Consider the following 20,222-nt stretch of genomic DNA (forward strand, 5'->3'; position numbering starts at 1 on the left):
ACGTCACACCCGGCACCACCCCGGCTACTAGCGGTTCAAGAGCGGTCCTACACCACAAGTCCAAGCAGTGGCCAAAGTAGTGAGCTTCGGTCCACAATTTAATCGTCGCCGCAGCGATTCGAACTTGGGACCTTGTGGTTAGAATTGCTGCCCAGTACCACTAGGCTACCACCTTGGTGGCGCTGCTTCATTCTTTCTTGTGCCCGTTCCAGGTTGCTCTTTAGCTCCTTCAGCAGTTGGTCTCGGTTGGCTAGGGCTCGATCAACCTCTTCTACTGCAGACAGGCCTTCCATGTACCTTACGATTGTGGGGGGATCTCTTCCATATAATGCCTGGAATGGGGTTGTGCCGGTGGAGGAATGGAACGTTGTGTTGTACCAGTACTCTGCCCATGCTAAATTCTGTTCCCAGTTCTTCGGATATTGGCTGCACAAACACCTGAGGTATTGTTCGACACACCGGTTGACAACCTCAGTTTGGCCGTCCGATTGAGGGTGGTATGCCGTGCTCATACGGAGCAAGGTTCCCTGAAGTTTGAAGAATTCTCGCCAAAAGTTACTTACGAACACCGGATCCCGATCGCTCACAATTGATCTCGGCATCCCATGCAGTCGAGCTACTTGACATACAAAGAGTTCAGCCACTCCTCGTGCTGTGTAAGGGTGGGAAAGTGGCAAGAAGTGTGCATACTTGGTGAGGCGATCGACAATAACCATTATGACGTTCTTTCCTTTGGAATATGGTAGTCCTTCGATGAAATCCATAGAGATGTCCTCCCAAACTTGGGTTGGTATCGGTAGAGGTTGGAGTAGCCCGGCTGGTACTTGAGCATCGTATTTGTGCTGTTGGCAAACAACACGCTCAGCCACGAACCTTTGTATGTCCTTCTTCATGGATTTCCAGTAGAAAGCTTGTGAAACTCGTTTGAGGGTCCGAAGAGCTCCGGAGTGGCCACCGACTTTTGTGTTGTGGTATTCGGCCATTATCCGTTCACTGAGTGGTGATCTGGGGGGAATTAGAACCCGGCCTTTATAATATAAAATGCCTTCCTTGGACTGATAGTTCTTCATGCGATCAGGCGTTGCTCCCATCTGATGTCTCTTCTGCTGTAGGTAAGGATCTTCACAGCTGGCGACTCGAATCTCTTCCCATATCTCGAATAATGGTCGACTTAGACCATGGAGTGTGGCCTCTTCAGGAAGACGAGACAAAGCATCGGCAGCCGAGTTTTCTTTACCCGGTTTGTAGATGATTTCATATTCATATCCTAGTAGCTTTGCCACCCATTTCTGCTGCTCCGGCGTGCTCACGCGCTACTCCAGAAAGTATCGTAGACTCTTCTGGTCAGTGCGTATCTGAAACCTTCTTCCCAATAGGTATGGACGCCACATCCGCACAGCTTCCATGATTGCTAACATTTCCTTGGCATATGTGGACCAATCCTTTTTGATTACACTCAACGCCTTGCTCATATACGCAATGGGTCTCCCTCCTTGAGATAGCACGGCTCCCACTCCCTTCTCAGAAGCGTCGGTTTCAATCACAAAGGTCTCTGAAAAGTTGGGAATGGCTAGTACGGGAGTGGTCGTCATGGCTTGCTTGAGGTGAAGAAATGCCTGTTCGGCTTGTAGATTCCACTGAAACTGCCCCTTCCTCAGCAGACTGGTCAGTGGGGCTGCGATGAGGCCATAACTTTTGACGAACTTGCGATAATACCCTGTCAATCCGAGGAATCCCCTCAACTCCATCACCGTCGTGGGTCGAGGCCAGTCTTGCATCGCCTGTATTTTTGTGGCATCCACCTGCACTCCCCCAGCCGAAACTAGATGACCGAGATATTCAACCTGTTGTTGTCCAAACAGACACTTGGAGGGCTGCAAGTAGAAGCGATGGTCGGAGAGGATCTTCAGAGTAATATTGAGGTGAAAAAGGTGGAGCTCCCAAGTGGTACTATATACCAGGATGTCATCAAAAAATACTAGGATGAACTTGCGCAGGTGCTCCCGAAAGATGGAGTTCATGGCTGCTTGAAACGTCGAAGGGGCGTTGCACAGCCCGAAGGGCATCACCAAATACTCGAAATGGCCATGATGTGTGCGAAATGCAGTCTTATGGACGTCTTCGAGGTGGATTCTAATTTGGTGGTATCCAGCCCGAAGATCCAGCTTTGTGAAGAAGCGAGCTCCATGTAGTTCGTCCAGCATGTCGTCGACGGTAGGGATAGGAAATCTATCCTTGATGGTCACCGCGTTGAGAGCCCTATAGTCTGTGCAGAATCGCCAGGTGCCATCCTTCTTCTTTACTAGTAGGACAGGAGATGAAAAAGGGCTATGGCTTTCCCTAACCATCCCACATTCCAGCATTTCTGCTACCTGGCGCTCAATCTCGTTTTTCTGATAGTAGGCATAACGGTAGGGACGGACATTGACAGCTGACGCTTCAGCTTGTAGGGGAATACGATGGACAAAAGATCGCTCCGGTGGTAGCCCTCGGGGTTCTTGGAAGAGCGAGGAGTACCTTCTCAGTAGTCTTTGAAGATCTTGGGGCAGCTCTCTCCTTTCAGCCTCTAGGTGATGTTCCCCAGAGCCTTTAACCATGATGGCAAAAAGCTGGGCTTTCCCTTTGATCTCTCGTTGCATTTCTTGGGATTCCCTAGCTCTGGCGGTTTCTGACGGCTGCCCAATTAGTCTGCACTCCTGGCCGTCTCTCCAGAACTTCATGGTCATCTGCTTCCAGTCGCAGACCACGGGACCAAGCTCTTCTAGCCACTGTACACCAAGGACAGCGTCCAGCCCGACAAGCGGCAGTGTATAAAAGTTTACAGAGAACCTTTTTCCTTGCAGCTCGACCTCCACTGACCGGAACATCTCCCGACACTGGAGGATTTCCCCGTTTGCCACCCGAACTCCAAACTGGACGGTGGCGTCAAGGGGCAGTTGGAGTTGCTGGGCAATGCGGTCACTCACAAAGTTATGAGTTGATCCACTGTCGATGAGAATCGTCAAGGGTTGTCCCTGGATGCATGCCGTTACTCGCATCGTCCTTGGTCCGTTCCATCCAGAGAGAGCATGTAGGGAGATAACCGGTTGCGCCTCTCCTTCAGACTGCCCCTCGCCATGAAGGTCGGCCTCGCCGCTGCTTACTCCCTCCATGTCCTCCACGGGATCGGCTTCTATTAGATGAACGTGAGGAGTTTTGCACCGGTGTCCGGGTGTGAACTTCTCGTTGCACTTAAAGCATAGCCCACGTTCCCGTCGTTGTTGCATTTCTTCCCATGAGATACGTCGGATTGGCGTCGGAGCAGGAAACCGCGGTGCAGGCGTAGTCGGGTTTGGTAGTCGCAAAACCCCGGTTGCCCGCAGTGGGGTAATCCGACCAGCTCTCCGCTTCTGCTCTAGCCGCTCCTCTCGCATCCGAGCAATAGTAATAGCTTCGCGCAAGGAGTGAGGTTGCCGCATTCGTACCTCCTTGGCAATGTCTTCCTTGAGTCCTCCCACGAAGGTGCCCAGCAGCGCGTCCGGAGGCCAGCCCCGGACCCGGTTGGCTAGCTTCTCGAACTCCTGCTGGTATTCTCTCACCGTCCCATTTTGCTGGACACGTGAAAGCTTTTCATTGAAGTTGATATATTCATTCGGCCCGAACCGAGCCAACAACTCGCGCTCGAACACCCTCCAGGTGATTACGGCTCCTTCATCTTGATACGTCCGGCGTAACCACTGCCACCAATGGTTTGCCTCTTCATCCAAGTAAAACGAGGCCGTGGTTACCCGCTTGTTGCCCAGAACTCCTTGGGTATCGAAGTACTGTTCAGCTCGGTTGAGCCAAACAATAGGGTCGTCCCCGGTGAACCGAGAAAAGTCCATTCTGGGGTGGCATAGACTTCCGACGGGCTCCTCTCTTCGGCCGTATCCGCCTTCTCGTGGTGATGGAGGTTGGGACGGCATTGGCTCGAAGGGAGATGGAGTCGGAGCTGAGATCTGGAGATGACGGAGGGCCTCCAACACTTCTGTGATGCGCCCATCCATGCGAGCCTCCATATTGCGTATCTCCTCCTGGATCGTACTCATCTCTGCTTCAAGGTGCTCTATCCGTTCCTTGTTCGTCATCCCCAGGCTCTGATACCAGTGATAGGTCCCGATCAGAGGAAAAGGAAGGCGGACGTAGAGAGATGGATGGGAACACAAGGCTAAATTTAATATAGGTCTCTCTTCGGGTGAGAGCAACCACAAAACACTAGATACTAAAACAATTCATGCAATAATAAAATACTCCCCCTCCCTACACTCTCATTTATTTCCCCCTGCCATAGCTCTTGACAACTGACGTTCCGAAAAGGCCGCCTGTCCCGTCGAAGAGTTGAGGAATTAACTCCCAGCCTCTACGTAGTGGCCGAGTGCATGGTTACTGTTCGCCTTCGTCTTCGCAACAGATCCTTCTGTTCGGTGAGCTATTCCTTCTCCATCGTGGCCCGCTCTTGCACGTGCTCCCTTCCCATGCGGTGTTGCTCCTTCGTGGACGCTTCCGGTGTTGCTTCCAGCATGGGGACGTGGGAGAAGGCCCCCAGATAGCGGGGGTTCGGTCTTCAGATCTGTTGGGGTCGGGTACGCCCGATGCACCCATCAACATATCATATAAGGTCGAATATTTTCTTGAAGCATCTGACGAGAGTTTGCATTATATATAAATAAAAATATATGATAGAATGGTTACAATTATCTCTACTTCATTTTATGTATAGTGTGTGCCAAGCACCAGTAAAGAGTGGTGATAGGCCTTCAATTTTTTTATAAAAAAATCTAAATAGCAAGGAATCTCTCGAGCAGATATCCCATATTTTCAGCCAAGTCACAGAGGTGATAGCATTTTGGATAAAAGGTATTGCTATTTCACTCTCAACTTTTGTTTTACGTGATATGAAGCTATGTTTCCTTCAACTTCAGTTGCATTCTTTGTTATAGATCAAGTCAGAGCTGAACAACAAAGGTTGAATTATGTCTGGTCTAATCAAGTCAGGTTTTGGGTCCAACCAAGATAGCAAAACCCGAATGTCAATCATGTTCGAGTTTGATTAGGTTGGATCAATTGTGGATTTAATAAGGTAAGATCCATGAGCCATGCCGAAGCTCAGCTTCCACTGGTAACAGCCCCCACTAGGCCCCCTTCCACCAGAAAATGTTTGATGCGGGTAGAAATTTTGCTCATAACCCCACTGGACAGGCGGGGGGCATCCGGTCCCCAACATTTAATCGACGCCCGCGCGTTTCGAACCTAGACTACATCAGTGGAAGCAAAGCCCCATTCTAACTGTGCTACCACCTTAGTGACCAGCTTCCTTTCCTTTCAAACTGACATGAAAACAATGTAATTGGAATAAACGAGAACTCGATTTCCTCACTTTTTCATTCACTTACATCAAAGAGAATGCCCAAGATTACTACTTGTGGTGACACCCCTCATCATCCCAATATTGACATCAAAACAAACACCTTCATAGTATGATTTAAATTTAGGGAGTTGCTTGCTAATTTTAAAATTCGGTCCGGTGAAAGTGGATGAATCCTATCAAAATGAAAAAAGTTGTTCGAGTGAGGCATGTGGGATATTATGTTAAAGGAATGAGTTATGGGTGTTATCATCCTGACATCATGAACTATAAATCTTATAAATCCGAAGTAGCAAATCAGGGACATCAAAGAGCCTTCCTCCTAAAGTGGTTGTATATTTAGGTTTTACGACTATCAAGTTCTACAGTAGCATCCAAACCAAATCTGAAATGCCTAAAGACTGTTAGAAGCACCCATACCAAGCATATAGAAAGCTAGGCCAGTGAAGGTTTTAGACATTTCACCAGGTCTTTTGTAGTTGTTAAATTTAACAGGCAAATTACATGAGCTTAAATTGGCATATCAATGCTTTCATGTTGACAAGTTACCTCGAGTCAATAGCTCTAATTCATCTACATACAAGCTTTTAACCGTTAAGTTTTTTATTTAACAGTTCTTAGAGTCCCTGACCATCCTCCAAATTGTTAGGAAAACTACACAAGGTTGAGAACAATTGAAACCAACGTTTATGCATGCCTCATTGGTTATGTCATGTCTCAAAGCCATCAAGGTTCCTAACAAGCTACCATATCAATTTGTCAAGTTTCTAAGGGCTAAAACTCTTCTAGAGCTTCTAAGAATCAATAACATGTTGCCGAAGTAGTTGAGCCGAAGAAGAATGGTATATTAGTGAACTGTACAGCCGATGAGAATAATGCCAATAGACAACAAAATCTTATATGCATAGCATCTAACAAGCTTGTGAATTATATATGTATGCTGAGCATTTATGACAACACTACATAACTACCATCTCTGTTATCATGTGACATTTCATTTGACAAATACTTCTAATATAGTTATTTTGTTGTTATAAAATGTCTCACCAAAAAATGGCCAGCAAGAAAGAATTTTTTCGGGTTCCTTGGCCTATAACCAAGATCTACTAATTGCACAGCCGATATGGAACAAAACATATGCATGCATAGATCCTCATGCACTCTCCCGATTGAAGCCCTATTGTTGGGGGTGGAGGGGGCCAAGGACTTAGTCCCACATCGGTTGAGTAGCGGAAAGAATTGTGCCTTAAATGGAGAGGCAAAAATCCCTTCTCTCAGGAGGCGCTTTTGAAGAGCAAAACTGTGAGTGAAGCTTCTACCTGCCCCAAAGCGGACAATACCTCCTGTGGGGATGCATCTCTTTTTTCTGCTCTAACAGATGGTGCGGGGAGCGTGGATCCTCCATGGACCCCGCACGAATCCTTCCCACTCAGGGGGCTAATGTTGGGGATGGAGAGAGCTAGGGACTTAGTCCCACATCGGTTGAGTAGCGGAAAGAATTGTGCCTTAAATGGAGGGGCAAAAACTCCTTCTCTCAGGAGGTGCCTTTTGAAAGGCAAAACTGTGAGGGAGGCTTCTACCTGCCCCAAAGCGGACAATACTTTCTGTGGGGACGCATTCTTTTTTTCTGCTCTAACAGATGGTGTGGTGAGCGTGGACCCCTCCATAACCCCGTAAAATCTTCGGGTCAGCACGAATCCTTCCCACTAGGGGGGCTAGTGTTGGAGAGAAGAAGGGGGGCCCAAACTTAGTCCCACGTCGGTTGAGTAATGAAAAGGATTGTGCCTTATAAAGAGTGATGCGAGATGAATGCGAGGGATTTAAACATAAGGATTAAAATGATGCGGGATGAATGCGAGGGATTTAAACATAAGGATTATCAGTAAGTTATGTTGATTAACTAGCCTAATAGCAGCAGGAAATTCAGTCACATATGGGATAAGAAAACATTAACATGAGCATAGTAATTTCAAGACTAGTTACCCGCATGTACTAATTCATTTAGGACTTAGAAGAATGGACCGTTGTGGTTGAGAAACCACTTGATTAGGACACTTCCTTCAATAAATCAGACCTAGAGTTGAGGTTTACCAAACATTGAACTTCTGGATTTTTTTTGGAGGAGGATCCTTGATCTCACTCTTGAAGGTTGATGATTGGATGACCAAGCTTCATCTTCCGTTGCAACAGGGCCCTTTTGCTATTGGTTTGGAAGGATAATTGACCCAATGACATGGAGTACTTTAAGGACCTGCAAAGAAACAGGGATTAGAACTTTGGCGTGAGAGGGGAATGGAAATCACAAAAGAAAAAGGAGGCGAGAGGAGGTAGGGCAATGGTGGATGTGGTTGTGGCTTTAGGGCCTCACGCCCAACTTGGAATAAGGGCCTCATGATCGGAGTATAGGACAAACTCTAGTGGCAGAAGGTAGTGTCTCCAGTACCTTAGGGCTTTTCCTTTGTCGTCCCTACGAGCCTGTGGAGTGATAGGATTGGGTCTGTGTGATGGGTTTGAACTTGGGTTTGGCCTGCTTCCAGGGTTGCTAATCCTATTGGGTTCAGGTCGTCGAAAAATGGGTCCCCTCTGGAATCGTTCGCAGTCTCTGGCAATCTGGTAGGCTTGGTCTAAATCATGAATTTTCCTTAAGAACAATTTCCTTTGAATGTCCTCCTTAAGACCAGCTCTAAACCTAGATAGGGTTACGGCTTCTGACTTGACTATGTTGCACCTCATAGCGAACTCATCAAATTTGGCAATGTATTCAGATACAGTTTTCCCTCCTTGATTTAATCTTTGCCATTGATCTAGTAACCTCTGTTCGTAGGATAATGGGACGTATTTCTCTCTTAGCTTAATTTTCATCTGTCTCCATGTATTGATAGGTAGTTCTTCTCTTTGCCTAGTGATCCTCTCAATATTTCCCCAGTATAACCTTGCATGTCGTGTCAACCTAAGCTTGGCAAATTTGAATTTTCTTTCTTCCGACATTTCATACCACTCAAAATATTGATCCATGTCATTTTCCCAATCAATGTATACCTTAGGGTCTAGACTTCCTTCGAAGGAGGGTGCATCAAGTCTGATACTCCTAAGGGCTCGTTCATCCTGGTCTACATGATCCTGTTGTGGTCGTCGCTGATTATGTTCAGGAGTGAATAGGTGGCGATGGGGTTGGGGTATCAATTCAGGTTCCACGCGGGTCTGTTGATTTTCCTCTAGGGTTCCTAGCCTCTCCTCAACTTGATCAAACCTATTGTTCAATTGTTTGAACTGCTCAGTCATAGTCCTTAGGATGGTCTCAAGATTGGGGTCCATGGCTTCAATGGGTTGTGTATGTGATAGGTTGTAGGGTGATCCTGATCTAGTTGTCATACAAGGCTCAAGACAAAACAAAATGACTAGCCTATGCTAGGGTTTGCTAAATCTAAATCAAAGACTTATCTAATCAAAATTGGTTCACCACTTGCCCAGGCCAGTTGGACCAAGAGTTCGTGTAACCGCCATTAACCATACTTAGCTGACACCAACCGCTTAACGAGGCTGGGCAGATAAGATGGTAGCCACGACCCTGATCGGAACTTTTCTAGACAGCAAGGAATTAGCCAAATTCAATTAGCCTAAAGACTCGTTGTGGTTTCTAAGTTAAGTTGGCTAGTTGAGTTTTAAATTAGGCGTAGGTTCTAGATTTATGAGGGTGGTTGTTTTGGGCTAAGGAAAGGTGATGAAATCCTTCCCTTATGTTGCAATTAGAGTGCCCTTAATATGATTTATGATGGATGCAACTATTTTAAATGTCCACACAAGTTGAGATTTAAAATTTCAAATTTCAAATTTCGAATTTAAACTTTTGAATTTTGAATTTCAGATTTGAATTTTAGTTTTCAGCTTTTGAATTTCAAATTTCAAATTTCAAGTTTAAATTTCAAATTTAAATTTTGAATCTCAAATTTTTTTGGTTTCAATTTAAGTTTCCATTTTTAATTTCGAATTTTGAATTTCAAATTTGGATTTCAGATCTAATATTTCAAAATTTCAAGTTTTGAAATTCGAATGCAAAAGTCATATTGGAAATTTCAGATTTGGAAATTTTAGATTTGGAAATTTCAGATTTGGAGCCCAAACCTAGAATTTCAAATTTAACTTTGAAATTGTTAACTTCAAATCCTAAATTTGTGGAGATCAGATCTCAACTTTAATAACTAAAATTCAGAATTAAAATTTGAAATATTCAGATTTAATTCATAAACTTAATAAGGCATGCAAACTAGGATTTTGGCATCAATGGATTTCAGGAAAGTGCAGAAATTTCAGCAAGTGCAGAATTTCAGCATAATCAATGTGCGTGTCCTAATTAACCTTGCTCTGATACCAAAAATGATGCGGGATGAATGCGAGGGATTTAAACATAAGGATTATCAGTAAGTTATGTTGATTAACTAGCCTAATAGCAGCAGGAAATTCAGTCACATATGGGATAAGAAAACATTAACATGAACATAGTAATTTCAAGACTAGTTACCCGCATGTACTAATTCATTTAGGACTTAGAAGAATGGACCGTTGTGGTTGAGAAACCACTTGATTAGGACACTTCCTTCAATAAATCAGACCTAGAGTTGAGGTTTACCAAACATTGAACTTCTGAATTTTTTTTGGAGGAGGATCCTTGATCTCACTCTTGAAGGTTGATGATTGGATGACCAAGCTTCATCTTTCGTTGCAACAGGGCCCTTTTGCTATTGGTTTGGAAGGATAATTGACCCAATGACATGGAGTACTTTAAGGACCTGCAAAGAAACAGGGATTAGAACTTTGGCGTGAGAGGAGAATGGAAATCACAAAAGAAAAAAGAGGCGAGAGGAGGTAGGGCAATTGATGAATGAATAAAAAGTGCTTCTTTCTTCCTTAGCAATCTTGCTTCGTCACCTTGAGAGAAGGTTGGGCGTGAGGCCCTTGTTCCAAGTTGGGCGTGAGGCCCTAAAGCCACAACCACATCCACCATTGCCCTACCTCCTCTCGCCTCCTTTTTCTTTTGTGATTTCCATTCTCCTCTCACGCCAAAGTTCTAATCCCTGTTTCTTTGCAGGTCCTTAAAGTACTCCATGTCATTGGGTCAATTATCCTTCCAAACCAATAGCAAAAGGGCCCTGTTGCAACGGAAGATGAAGCTTGGTCATCCAATCATCAACCTTCAAGAGTGAGATCAAGGATCCTCCTCCAAAAAAAATCCAGAAGTTCAATGTTTGGTAAACCTCAACTCTAGGTCTGATTTATTGAAGGAAGTGTCCTAATCAAGTGGTTTCTCAACCACAACGGTCCATTCTTCTAAGTCCTAAATGAATTAGTACATGCGGGTAACTAGTCTTGAAATTACTATGTTCATGTTAATGTTTTCTTATCCCATATGTAACTGAATTTCCTGCTGCTATTAGGCTAGTTAATCAACATAACTTACTGATAATCCTTATGTTTAAATCCCTCGCATTCATCCCGCATCAAAGAGGAGCACACCCCCTTCCCACGAGAGGCGCCTTTTAAAGGGCAAAGCCGTGAGGAGAATATTGTCTTCAAAGGCGGCGCACGTGCTTCATTCAGTGGACAATACCTTCCATCGGGATGCAACCCCTTTTTCTGCTCTAACACCTATCATTCTCATCAGGCTAAGAGTCCAAGCCTAATCAATCTTTTTTTTGGCTAAAACCAGCCTAATCAATCTAATCATAAATACCACAACCGGCCCGTTCTCAGCTCCAAAAGAGCCCATTCTGTAGTGTCGTCTAGTCCACATGGGCCATGAACTGGGTTTGCTCTAATACCACCCAGAAAGGCTAAGCTATTGTTTGAATTTTATTAGCTTTGTATAAGTATCCAAAATGTACTCAGTGCATAGCTGATGTATGACTAGAATACGTGCATAAATCCTTACACACAAAGATGATGCCATCTTTGTGTATGGTAATCATACTAGCACTAATTCATATGATCCCATTAGGACTTTGTAGCTAAACATACTAGCATGAGTCTACTAAGATGGATGACCTCCTAGGAAGTCTTTGTGTTGCACCCAATTTTATGTGCAAGCCTATGTTGGCGTGTATTTAGTCTTACATCCATCATAAGCTGGAAAAATATTGAGTACTTATACAGAACTAAGGAACATAAATAATACATTTCAGCTATTTTTTTTGGATGAGATCCTAAATAGTTACAAACAATATCAGAGCGAACCTGACTCATAGGCCATAGTAAATAGAGGATGTTATAGCACACGCCCTTTTAGGTTGACCACAAGCTGATCTTGATATTTATGATTGAATTTGATTGGATCTGGACTCTTAACTTGATGAGGATGCCAAGGCTTAAATAGAAAAAGTATGCAAGGGCTCGTGCGAGCATGTGTTTAGTATTGCATCAAGTATGAGCTAGATAATTCTTGGATACATATGTCGGACCAAGAAATCCAAATAACACTTTCTTTCCTAGCCTTTTTCAATGAGGTCCTAGCTTGGCTTGTTGCAAACGGTATCATAGTGGATCTGCCCATAGCTCATATGGACTAAGGGATATTATGTTTTCCTTAGTTTCAAGTTAAACCCTAGGTAGCAAGTTGATGGTCGAGCAAAAAGATTGCACGGTGTGCCACCTGCCGGCTTGTTGCTGGAATTCGAAGAAAATAGAATAGGTTCGGATGTCTTGAAGCTTCAAGCACTTTTAAAAAAAACAAATTGTTGCATAAACTATATAAACCTGAAGTGGAATAAAATAATAAAGAAAGGAATACTAAAGATAAAATATGTATTTCATTATCTAGAGATTTGTCTCTTTCACGATTGCAGTATGATATTTATAAGTGCTCTCAACTAGTAGAATAGGTGCTAACACTTAGCTTTGGACACTTATCCTCGCTATTGTATACCATATGGGCCACTATTGCCAGAGTAAGTAGTGCTTCATTTCTTTTTACATCATGGGTAGCGGAAAGGTAGGAACCACTATTTATTTTAGACACTTATCTTTGCAATGATGTGCCATATAAGCTGCTATTGCCATGTTTGGTGGATAGTATTACCCTCCTATGACGTCATGGGTAGTGGAGAGATGGATACTACTATTCATTTTGGATACTCATCATTTCCATTGTGTGCCACATAGATCACTATTTCTACTCATGGTAGGTGGTATGATCGCTTCTTTCACATCATGGGCAGTAGTAACAGTTGGCTAGCCATAATCCTAAGACTATGCTCCATTAAGATCTTATCCTAAGTTGATAACTCTCCCTCTCTAGGTATACATCCTAGTTACTCGGTTTGCACCCTTGATGTCTCAGCTTGCACCCTTAGTGTACTTGCCTACACTTTTGGTGTATCAGCTTGTACTCTTGACGTATCGGCCTACACTCTTGACGTGTCGGCTTGTACCTTTGGTATATCGGTTTGCACCTTTGGTGTATCGGCTTGCACCTTTGGTATATCGGCCTGCACTCTTAGTGTGTTGACCAACATCCTTAGCGTACAAGCCTGTACCCTTGGTGTACAAGTCTGCACCCTTAGTATATCAACTTGCACTTTTGGTGTATCAGGTAGGCATATTGGCCTACATCCTTAGCATACCGGCCTGCACTATTGGTATTACAGCCTACTTTTTTTATTACTTGGTTTAAGGTTGGCATCATTCTAGTAGTAATCGGCCTACTAATTGTGTAATTTATCCTATTGTCTAAGTACTTCAGCCCACTGATCGACTGTAACTTAGCCTACTAGCCATGTATTTTGGCCTATTGGCGGAGTAATTTAGCCTACTGATTATGTTCTTGATCTATACCTTGGTGTTTGATCGAAGTTTGACATCTTTCCGGAACTTCTTATTCGGCCTGCAAAAGATGTTTCTTCTGAAAATTTACTATTACCTGGTCTATACCGGATGGATGACCTTTCAAGGTCTATTAGTGACCAGTCTTCGTATCATAATTCTTGGTATGGATTTGGTGTAAATATATTGCAACATGGGTTCTTTCATAATTGAGCCGGTTATAATATTTATAATTGGATTTGATTAAATTTGGATTCTTAACTCGACAAAGACGTCAGAGCTTATACAAAAAGAGTATTTGAGAGCTATTATTATTTAGTCATGCATCCATTATACACCAATAAGATATTAGTAATCAAAAAACTTAAGTAATATCTTTCGGCTATTTTTTTTGAATGAGATCTTAAATTGTTACATTATATATAGTTAAAATGACTATTTGTTGCTATTGTAACACAATGATGTAATTGGGAGCATTTATTGCTCATGAACCTTGGTTCATTATGCGGTATTCATGAAACTCATCAGCCATCTGAGAAATTTTGGGAATTTTGCTTGGTCCCCATTTCCATCCAAGTCCCAGTCTGGCATCGGTCAGGTTGCATGACGCATGGTCCAAGTTCTGTGGTCTTGATCCAGCTACAAATAAAAGATGAGTTGTTTCAAGTGCCATAACTCTTTTATTTTTTCCCCGATAAGAGCCATAACTCCATTCAAAGAGATGCACCCCACCCCTTCTCCCTTGCCATGGTCCCTGTGAACGCTTTCGGAGGTCAAACCTCGTCGAAAAAAAATTCTAATATAGTTCAACTGTCCATGAAGCTCACTTTATGTCATCACTCATTAATTCCCCCACCTTATATTAATTCTCTTATGTCCACATACACTTCCTCAACACTGCTTTATGAACCCTTTATTTTCTCGGAAGGTACACCTAAATCCTCTCCTCCGCACGGAAACACGTATTCTTTTAATCCAATCACGTTCTACGAAGCTTGGTTTATGGTTATAATATGGGAAACTTCACATGCCATGCTTTCTTTTTGCCCCTACTTGAGGCATAACACACGCAGCTCAAACCATTTGTTTGAACGCATGGCACAGTAAAGTTGAACTTTAGCGAGAAAGAGGAAAAGATATAGACTTTTGCATTGCTTTAGCTGGATTTTCAAAACTATAATGGCTTATTAATTAAGAGCATACTTTTTTTTTTCTTCCTTTGGGATTCTGGCCGATCCACTCCAATGCTATTTTTAGGTACTTATGAATATAGACTTAGTCCGGTATGGAATCTTATAATTTTACTGATTGTACTGACTCAATTCATGATTGCAATAGGATTTTCAGCCTAATCATCTAAATAGGCCCTTTAGACTTTTGCATTGCTTCTAATTGTATTTTAAAAACTATAATGGCTCATTAATTAAGAGATTCTAGGTATCTTAGATATGGAAGGTTTTTTCATAGTACAACAAAATCTTAGTTTTAACTAAGACTTTTCTATTTTGGTTTTGGATGTTAAAACACCTCTTGACACCCACTCAGATAGAACATGTGCTTGTGTCAAGGGTTCTGAATAAATTAGGATAAGCAGAAGAGAAAAATTTTATGAAAGTTGGCAATCTTGTAACATCTTTATCTTTACAATGCAAATAACTTTGAGCCTTCACCTTTGGTCCTTGAAGCATTCTTTAAAAATCGTCCGCTTTAACGAATCTAAGATCCATAATTCTTGCGCAATCCAGTGGAAAAAGAAGAAAAATACCAGCGAAAGTAGAGTGTGTTTATCAAGAACAAGATCATATATAACAATGAAATAACCACACTATGAAAATTTGTTGTCTTGAGCAGTTGGAACATTGATATGTTTTAGAGATACAAACTTAAAAAAATAATTTTTGAACATTGTGCTTTTTTTAGTAATTTAATATCATTGTAATTATTGTATGATGCAACTATAACATTTAGACAATAATAAGTCCCAAAGCTATTATGTGGATGTTAAGACATTGTAATGATTAAAGCGGTGATAAGGTGTAAATTGTTATGCAAAATTAAGCATTTAAAAGAAGGAAATCTATTGGTACTTGTTGGATCTAAATCACTGAAAAAGATATTTGAATGGGTCGTTTCAACTCCAAGAGGACAATCATTTTGCATGGACGATCTTAATTCCATGGCAAACTCCGCATTTGTTGCATTGCATGATATTTTGCATAAAATTGATACAAAGACTGAATTGGGCTAATTACCAAACAGACCATGCCGGACTATATGCAAATTGATTCCAAGAGATGGGATAAAATGCAATTCGATAATTGTAAGCATTTGGGTGAAGTCGAAGAATTAAATAAGCTCTAGATAATTTTTGAAACTATCGTCGAATGAATGAGCTTGGTATGCTTTAGAGCCACAAACATGGATGAGTTGGGATGGCATGGTGAACTTACTTCTCTATGTGAAGTAGAAGACCCAAAACACAACTTCTTTAACATTTTCTTGTCCTTTAGGTTTAGCTCAAATTTACCAATGCCAAAATTTGATAGATTACAGGTTCCTCTATTGAATTTTGGAAATCCTTAGACATTCTAGTTTGTCATTAAACAAAAATATAAAACAACTTGGATTTTTTTTAAAGGGGGAACTTTATGTCAGTTGCATAGTGATGTAGCCTGAATCCGATCTATCAATTACGAGCTGATATGTGGCGCCGAGGGAAAAAATAAAACTTTCTTTAGTTAGATCAGTTTTTTTAAGCTAGAAGAGCAACCGTTTGTTTTTCATTTGAATTATGACTCAAGAGTTCAACACCGGCGGAACCAAAACCCTTCGTCTATAAAAAGAGGCTTGATGTACTAGATACGGAGACTATACAACACACAATATAATAATCTCTACTTTTTTTATTTTAAGTCTTATTCTTCTTTGCTATTCTCCAAAATTTTTTTACTATCTTAAGCATCGAAGGATTCTCAACCGGATCAAATTTAATGACCTCCCATCTTTCTTGTGTGCGCAAATTGGCGCCTCTTCTTTCCATGCCGATCGATCAGCGTTGCTCAGACCTTTAAATCGTGTTTTAATGGCAACACTCGAATAAACTACGTTGCCAGTAGAGATGGGCACCGGGCCGGGCCGCCCACGGCCCGGCACAGCACGGCACGAAGCGGGCCGTGCCAGGCACGGCCCGCCAGCTACAGTGCCGGGCCGTGCCTGGCACGGCCCCTTTGAGAGGGCCGTGCTGGGCTAGAGGGTCCTGGCCAGCGGGCCGTGCCTGGCACGGCCCGCTTCGGGCCTGGGCCGGCACGGCCCGGTCTAGGCCCGCGGGCCAAGCACGGCACGGCCCGCGGGCCAGCACGGCACGGCCCATAAGGGCCTGGGCCGGGCTGGCACGCGGGCCTGGCACGGTCCGGGCCTGGGCCCGGCTCGGCCCGATAAAAATTAATGCTTCATAAATTTTTTTAATAAATTAATAAATATTGAACACTAAGAATTTATGATTTATGAATATAAAGCCACCTTAATGGTGGGGGGTTTGGCATAGACCCCTACCAGTTTATTAATTTAAATCAAAATGGTACATGAAGGGAGGTTTGGACCTTGGTCTGACCTCTAGAATACAATAAGAAACTAAGAAAGGGCCGAAGTTTGGACCTTGGTCTGACCTCCAGAATACAATAAAAATGTACAATTATAAAAAATTAAGAAATCTTACTAATCATCAGTGATTCAGTGAATCAGTATTCACTCTTCAGTCTTCAGTCTTCAGTCTTCAGTAGTGTTTGTATCATCATCATCAGAGGATGTTGTATTATGTCCACCTTTATCTTGAAGTCTTGCCTCAGCATCCAGCCAATCCTTGAAGCAGAGAAGCATCTCCACCGTTTCGCCCGTCATCCTACTTCTCTTTTCGTCAAGAACACGCCGACCTGCACTAAAAGCGGATTCCGATGCTACCGTGGACATCGGCACAGCTAAAATATCGCGTGCAATTGCAGACATAACAGGATATTGATTTCTAACATTCTTCCACCAAGATAATACATCTAGATTCTCTATTTGATTTTCATCATATGCAGAATGAAGATCATTTCGTAAATAAAATTCTAGTTCACTACTTAAAGATGAAGAAGATGAAGAGGAACTTGAAGCATGTGTGTGTCTTCTTTGTGCAATGAATGAAAAAATAGATGACGAACGAGAACTACTAGAAGGAGAAATAGAGGTTTGTATTTGTGTTCTAGATCCACGAATTTTTTCATCATATATAGCATAAATATCATAAAGAAGTTTTTTTATCTCATCTTTAGCAGATTCAGCATCTTGATTCATATTTTCAGAGTATGCATCAAGTAAAATTAGCACGCCATTTAATTTAACTCTAGAATCAAATACAGCAGCTAAGTTATGCATAGGACATATCCTGTCCCAATACTCATTCCATTTAGATTCCATTAGGTCAATAATAGGCATTAAAACATCATCATATCTATGTTCTGCAAATTTTTGACTAATTATATATGCTTGTTGTAAAAATGAACATGAAGTAGGGTAATAAATACCAGAAAGAACATTGGTAGCATTATAAAAACTAAGCAAAAAATCTTCCAAAATTTTTCCTTTATTCCAATCAGTTTCAGTCAATGTAAATCCTAATCCACGATCATTAATATATGCACTTAATAAATTTTTATATGGGTATGCATCATGTATCATGCTATATGTGGAGTTCCAACGAGTAATTACATCAAGTTTAAATTTTTTAAAACGTTTACCATGATTTATGCATAATTCCTTAAATTCTTGAAGTCTTGATCTAGAAGCATGAATAAAAGAAACTGCATTTCTAATTTTTGAAATCACATCTTGAATCATGCCCATGTCAGCTTGAACAGAAAGATTTAAGATATGACATGCACATCTAATATGCAGTAAATTTCCATCTAATATGGGATGCAATGAGTCTTTTAATAATACAACAGCAAAATTATTATTAGATGCATTATCAAAAGTAATAGACATAATTTTATCATTAATATTATATGAACATGCAGTTTGATAAATTATATTCGAAATTTGTTGCCCAGAATGTGGAAAATCAAAAGCACGAAAAGCAAGAATACGTTTATTTAATTGCCAATCATTATCAATATAATGAGCAGTAATGGCAATAAAACAATTACTACCTACAGATGCTGACCAAATATCAGAAGTTAATGAAATTTTTACATTTAAAGTAGAAAGTGTTTCAATTAAATTTTGTTTCATTGCTAAAAAATTGGTCATAGCTACTCTTCTAAATGTACGCCTACTAGTTCTTTTATAAGCAGGTTGTAGGTTTAATTGAACATATTCTTCAAAATTAAAAGATTCACATAAACTAAAAGGTAATTCATCCTTAACTATCCATTTTACAAGTGCTTTTCTTTGATTTTCATGATTATATGCAAAATTACCTACAAGTAATCCCCCTTGTATATTAAGGATACTTTGAGTTTGAGCATGAGAATCATGCATCCTATGACTCTCTTGATGTCTTTTTAAATGCCCTGTTCCCCCACTACTACTACAACTATAAAGTTTGGCACATTTTTTACATTTAGCTTTCCAGACTCCCTCAACCATAACTCTATCAAATTCATTCCATACAGTACTAGTCCTCTTACGAAGAGGTTTGACCTTCACTCGGTTCACCAGTTCTAGAGGAACTAGGAACAGGGGGTTGGGGATTAGTTTCTTCTCCCTCAGAAACAGGAATGCCAAACTGACTTTCCTCAAAAGATGACATATCTATGATTAATTCAAAAAATAAAAACTAACCGCAAGGAGGAATTGAGTAGAGGGTCGGAGGGCAGAGGCAGAGCCGAGATTCCGAGCTTCCTCTTGTGCTCTCAACAGAAGCGACCTTCTCTTCTCAACAGGAACCTCCTCTTGTGTAGCACTTGAACAAACTAAAAATTAAATTGCTAGAAGAGCACTTTAGAAGAGAGAAATAATAGCAGTAGAGAAGGAGAGAATGAGAGGTTTGGTGTGGTGAGAATGAGGGAGGAATGGGCTATTTATAGAAGCTCAAAATTTTTTTTTCCCAAAATACCCCTCAATTCAGCCGTTATTAGACTGTTGGGAGGGGTAAAAGGGTCATTTTCACGAAAATAGCCGTTGGAAACGGCTATTTTCCTCCCCCCTCTCCAGACGGGCCGTGCCTGGCACGGCCCGTCTGGAGCCGTTACGGGCCGTGCCAGGCACGACCCGTTTGGAGACGTTGCGGGCCGTTCCTGGCACGGCCCGTTTGCGCCCGTTACGGGCCGTGCCTGGCACGGCCCGTGGCGTGCCGTGCCCGGCCCGGCCCACCAATAGAGGGGCCTGGGGCCGGGCCGGGCTGGCCTTCCGTGCTGGACGGGCCGTGCCAGGCACGGCCAGTTTAGTTTTTGGGCCCGGGGGGCCTGGGCCGGGCCGGCCCGGCACGGCCCGTTGCCCACCTCTAGTTGCCAGTAAGGTGGTAGCACAGTTGGAACGGGGCTTAGTTTCTACCGGTGTGGTACATATTCGAAACGCACGGACGTCGATTAAATATGGAAACCAGATGCCTCTCGCTTGGACGCACTCGATGGAAGCGCTTTCTGGTCTGTTGGTACTGAGGTAGCGCCGGGGTGACGTACTCACACGTGGGTGAGGAACCCAGTAGGAAAAACCCACGGGTTGAAGAGGGTATGCGGAAACTTGTGGCCTGCATCGAATATTCTCTAGTAGAAGAAAGACCCAATGAGAGCTGCTACATGGGTGAGGTTCTTCCCCCTCCCCCCATCTTTCTAACAAAAAAAAAAGGAGAAATAAACAACGTTCTTATTCCGGAGCTAGATATCATGTATAGAGGGCACATAAGCCTATATTTTACACAGTGTTTAAATTACCATTAAATTGTACATCGGGTAGCAATCATGAAAGAGAACAAACCTTAGACACCATCGCCTGATATGCAGCATTTCTTGCACATTTCCCCCTATTTGGCTCGGAAAATTTTGTATAT

At 42.4% G+C, this 20,222-nt stretch overlaps 1 protein-coding gene across 1 annotated transcript; it reads right to left on the minus strand.

Annotated features, from left to right (window-relative positions):
• Window positions 1–1,313: 1,313 nt before the first annotated feature.
• Window positions 1,314–4,106, minus strand: LOC103699337 (retrovirus-related Pol polyprotein from transposon 297). The gene has a single exon (XM_008781367.3). It carries the CDS (start codon window positions 4,104–4,106, stop codon window positions 1,314–1,316), a length of 2,793 nt encoding a protein of 930 aa, XP_008779589.2.
• Window positions 4,107–20,222: the final 16,116 nt, after the last annotated feature.

Source organism: Phoenix dactylifera, unplaced genomic scaffold (genome assembly GCF_009389715.1).
Source record: "Phoenix dactylifera cultivar Barhee BC4 unplaced genomic scaffold, palm_55x_up_171113_PBpolish2nd_filt_p 001418F, whole genome shotgun sequence".
NCBI classification, from domain to species: Eukaryota; Viridiplantae; Streptophyta; class Magnoliopsida; order Arecales; family Arecaceae; genus Phoenix; species Phoenix dactylifera.

What these genes read in the sequence shown, in the direction of transcription:
- LOC103699337 (XM_008781367.3), bottom strand. Translation starts at nt 4,106, where the DNA reads ATGACGAACAAGGAACGGATAGAGCACCTTGAAGCAGAGATGAGTACG.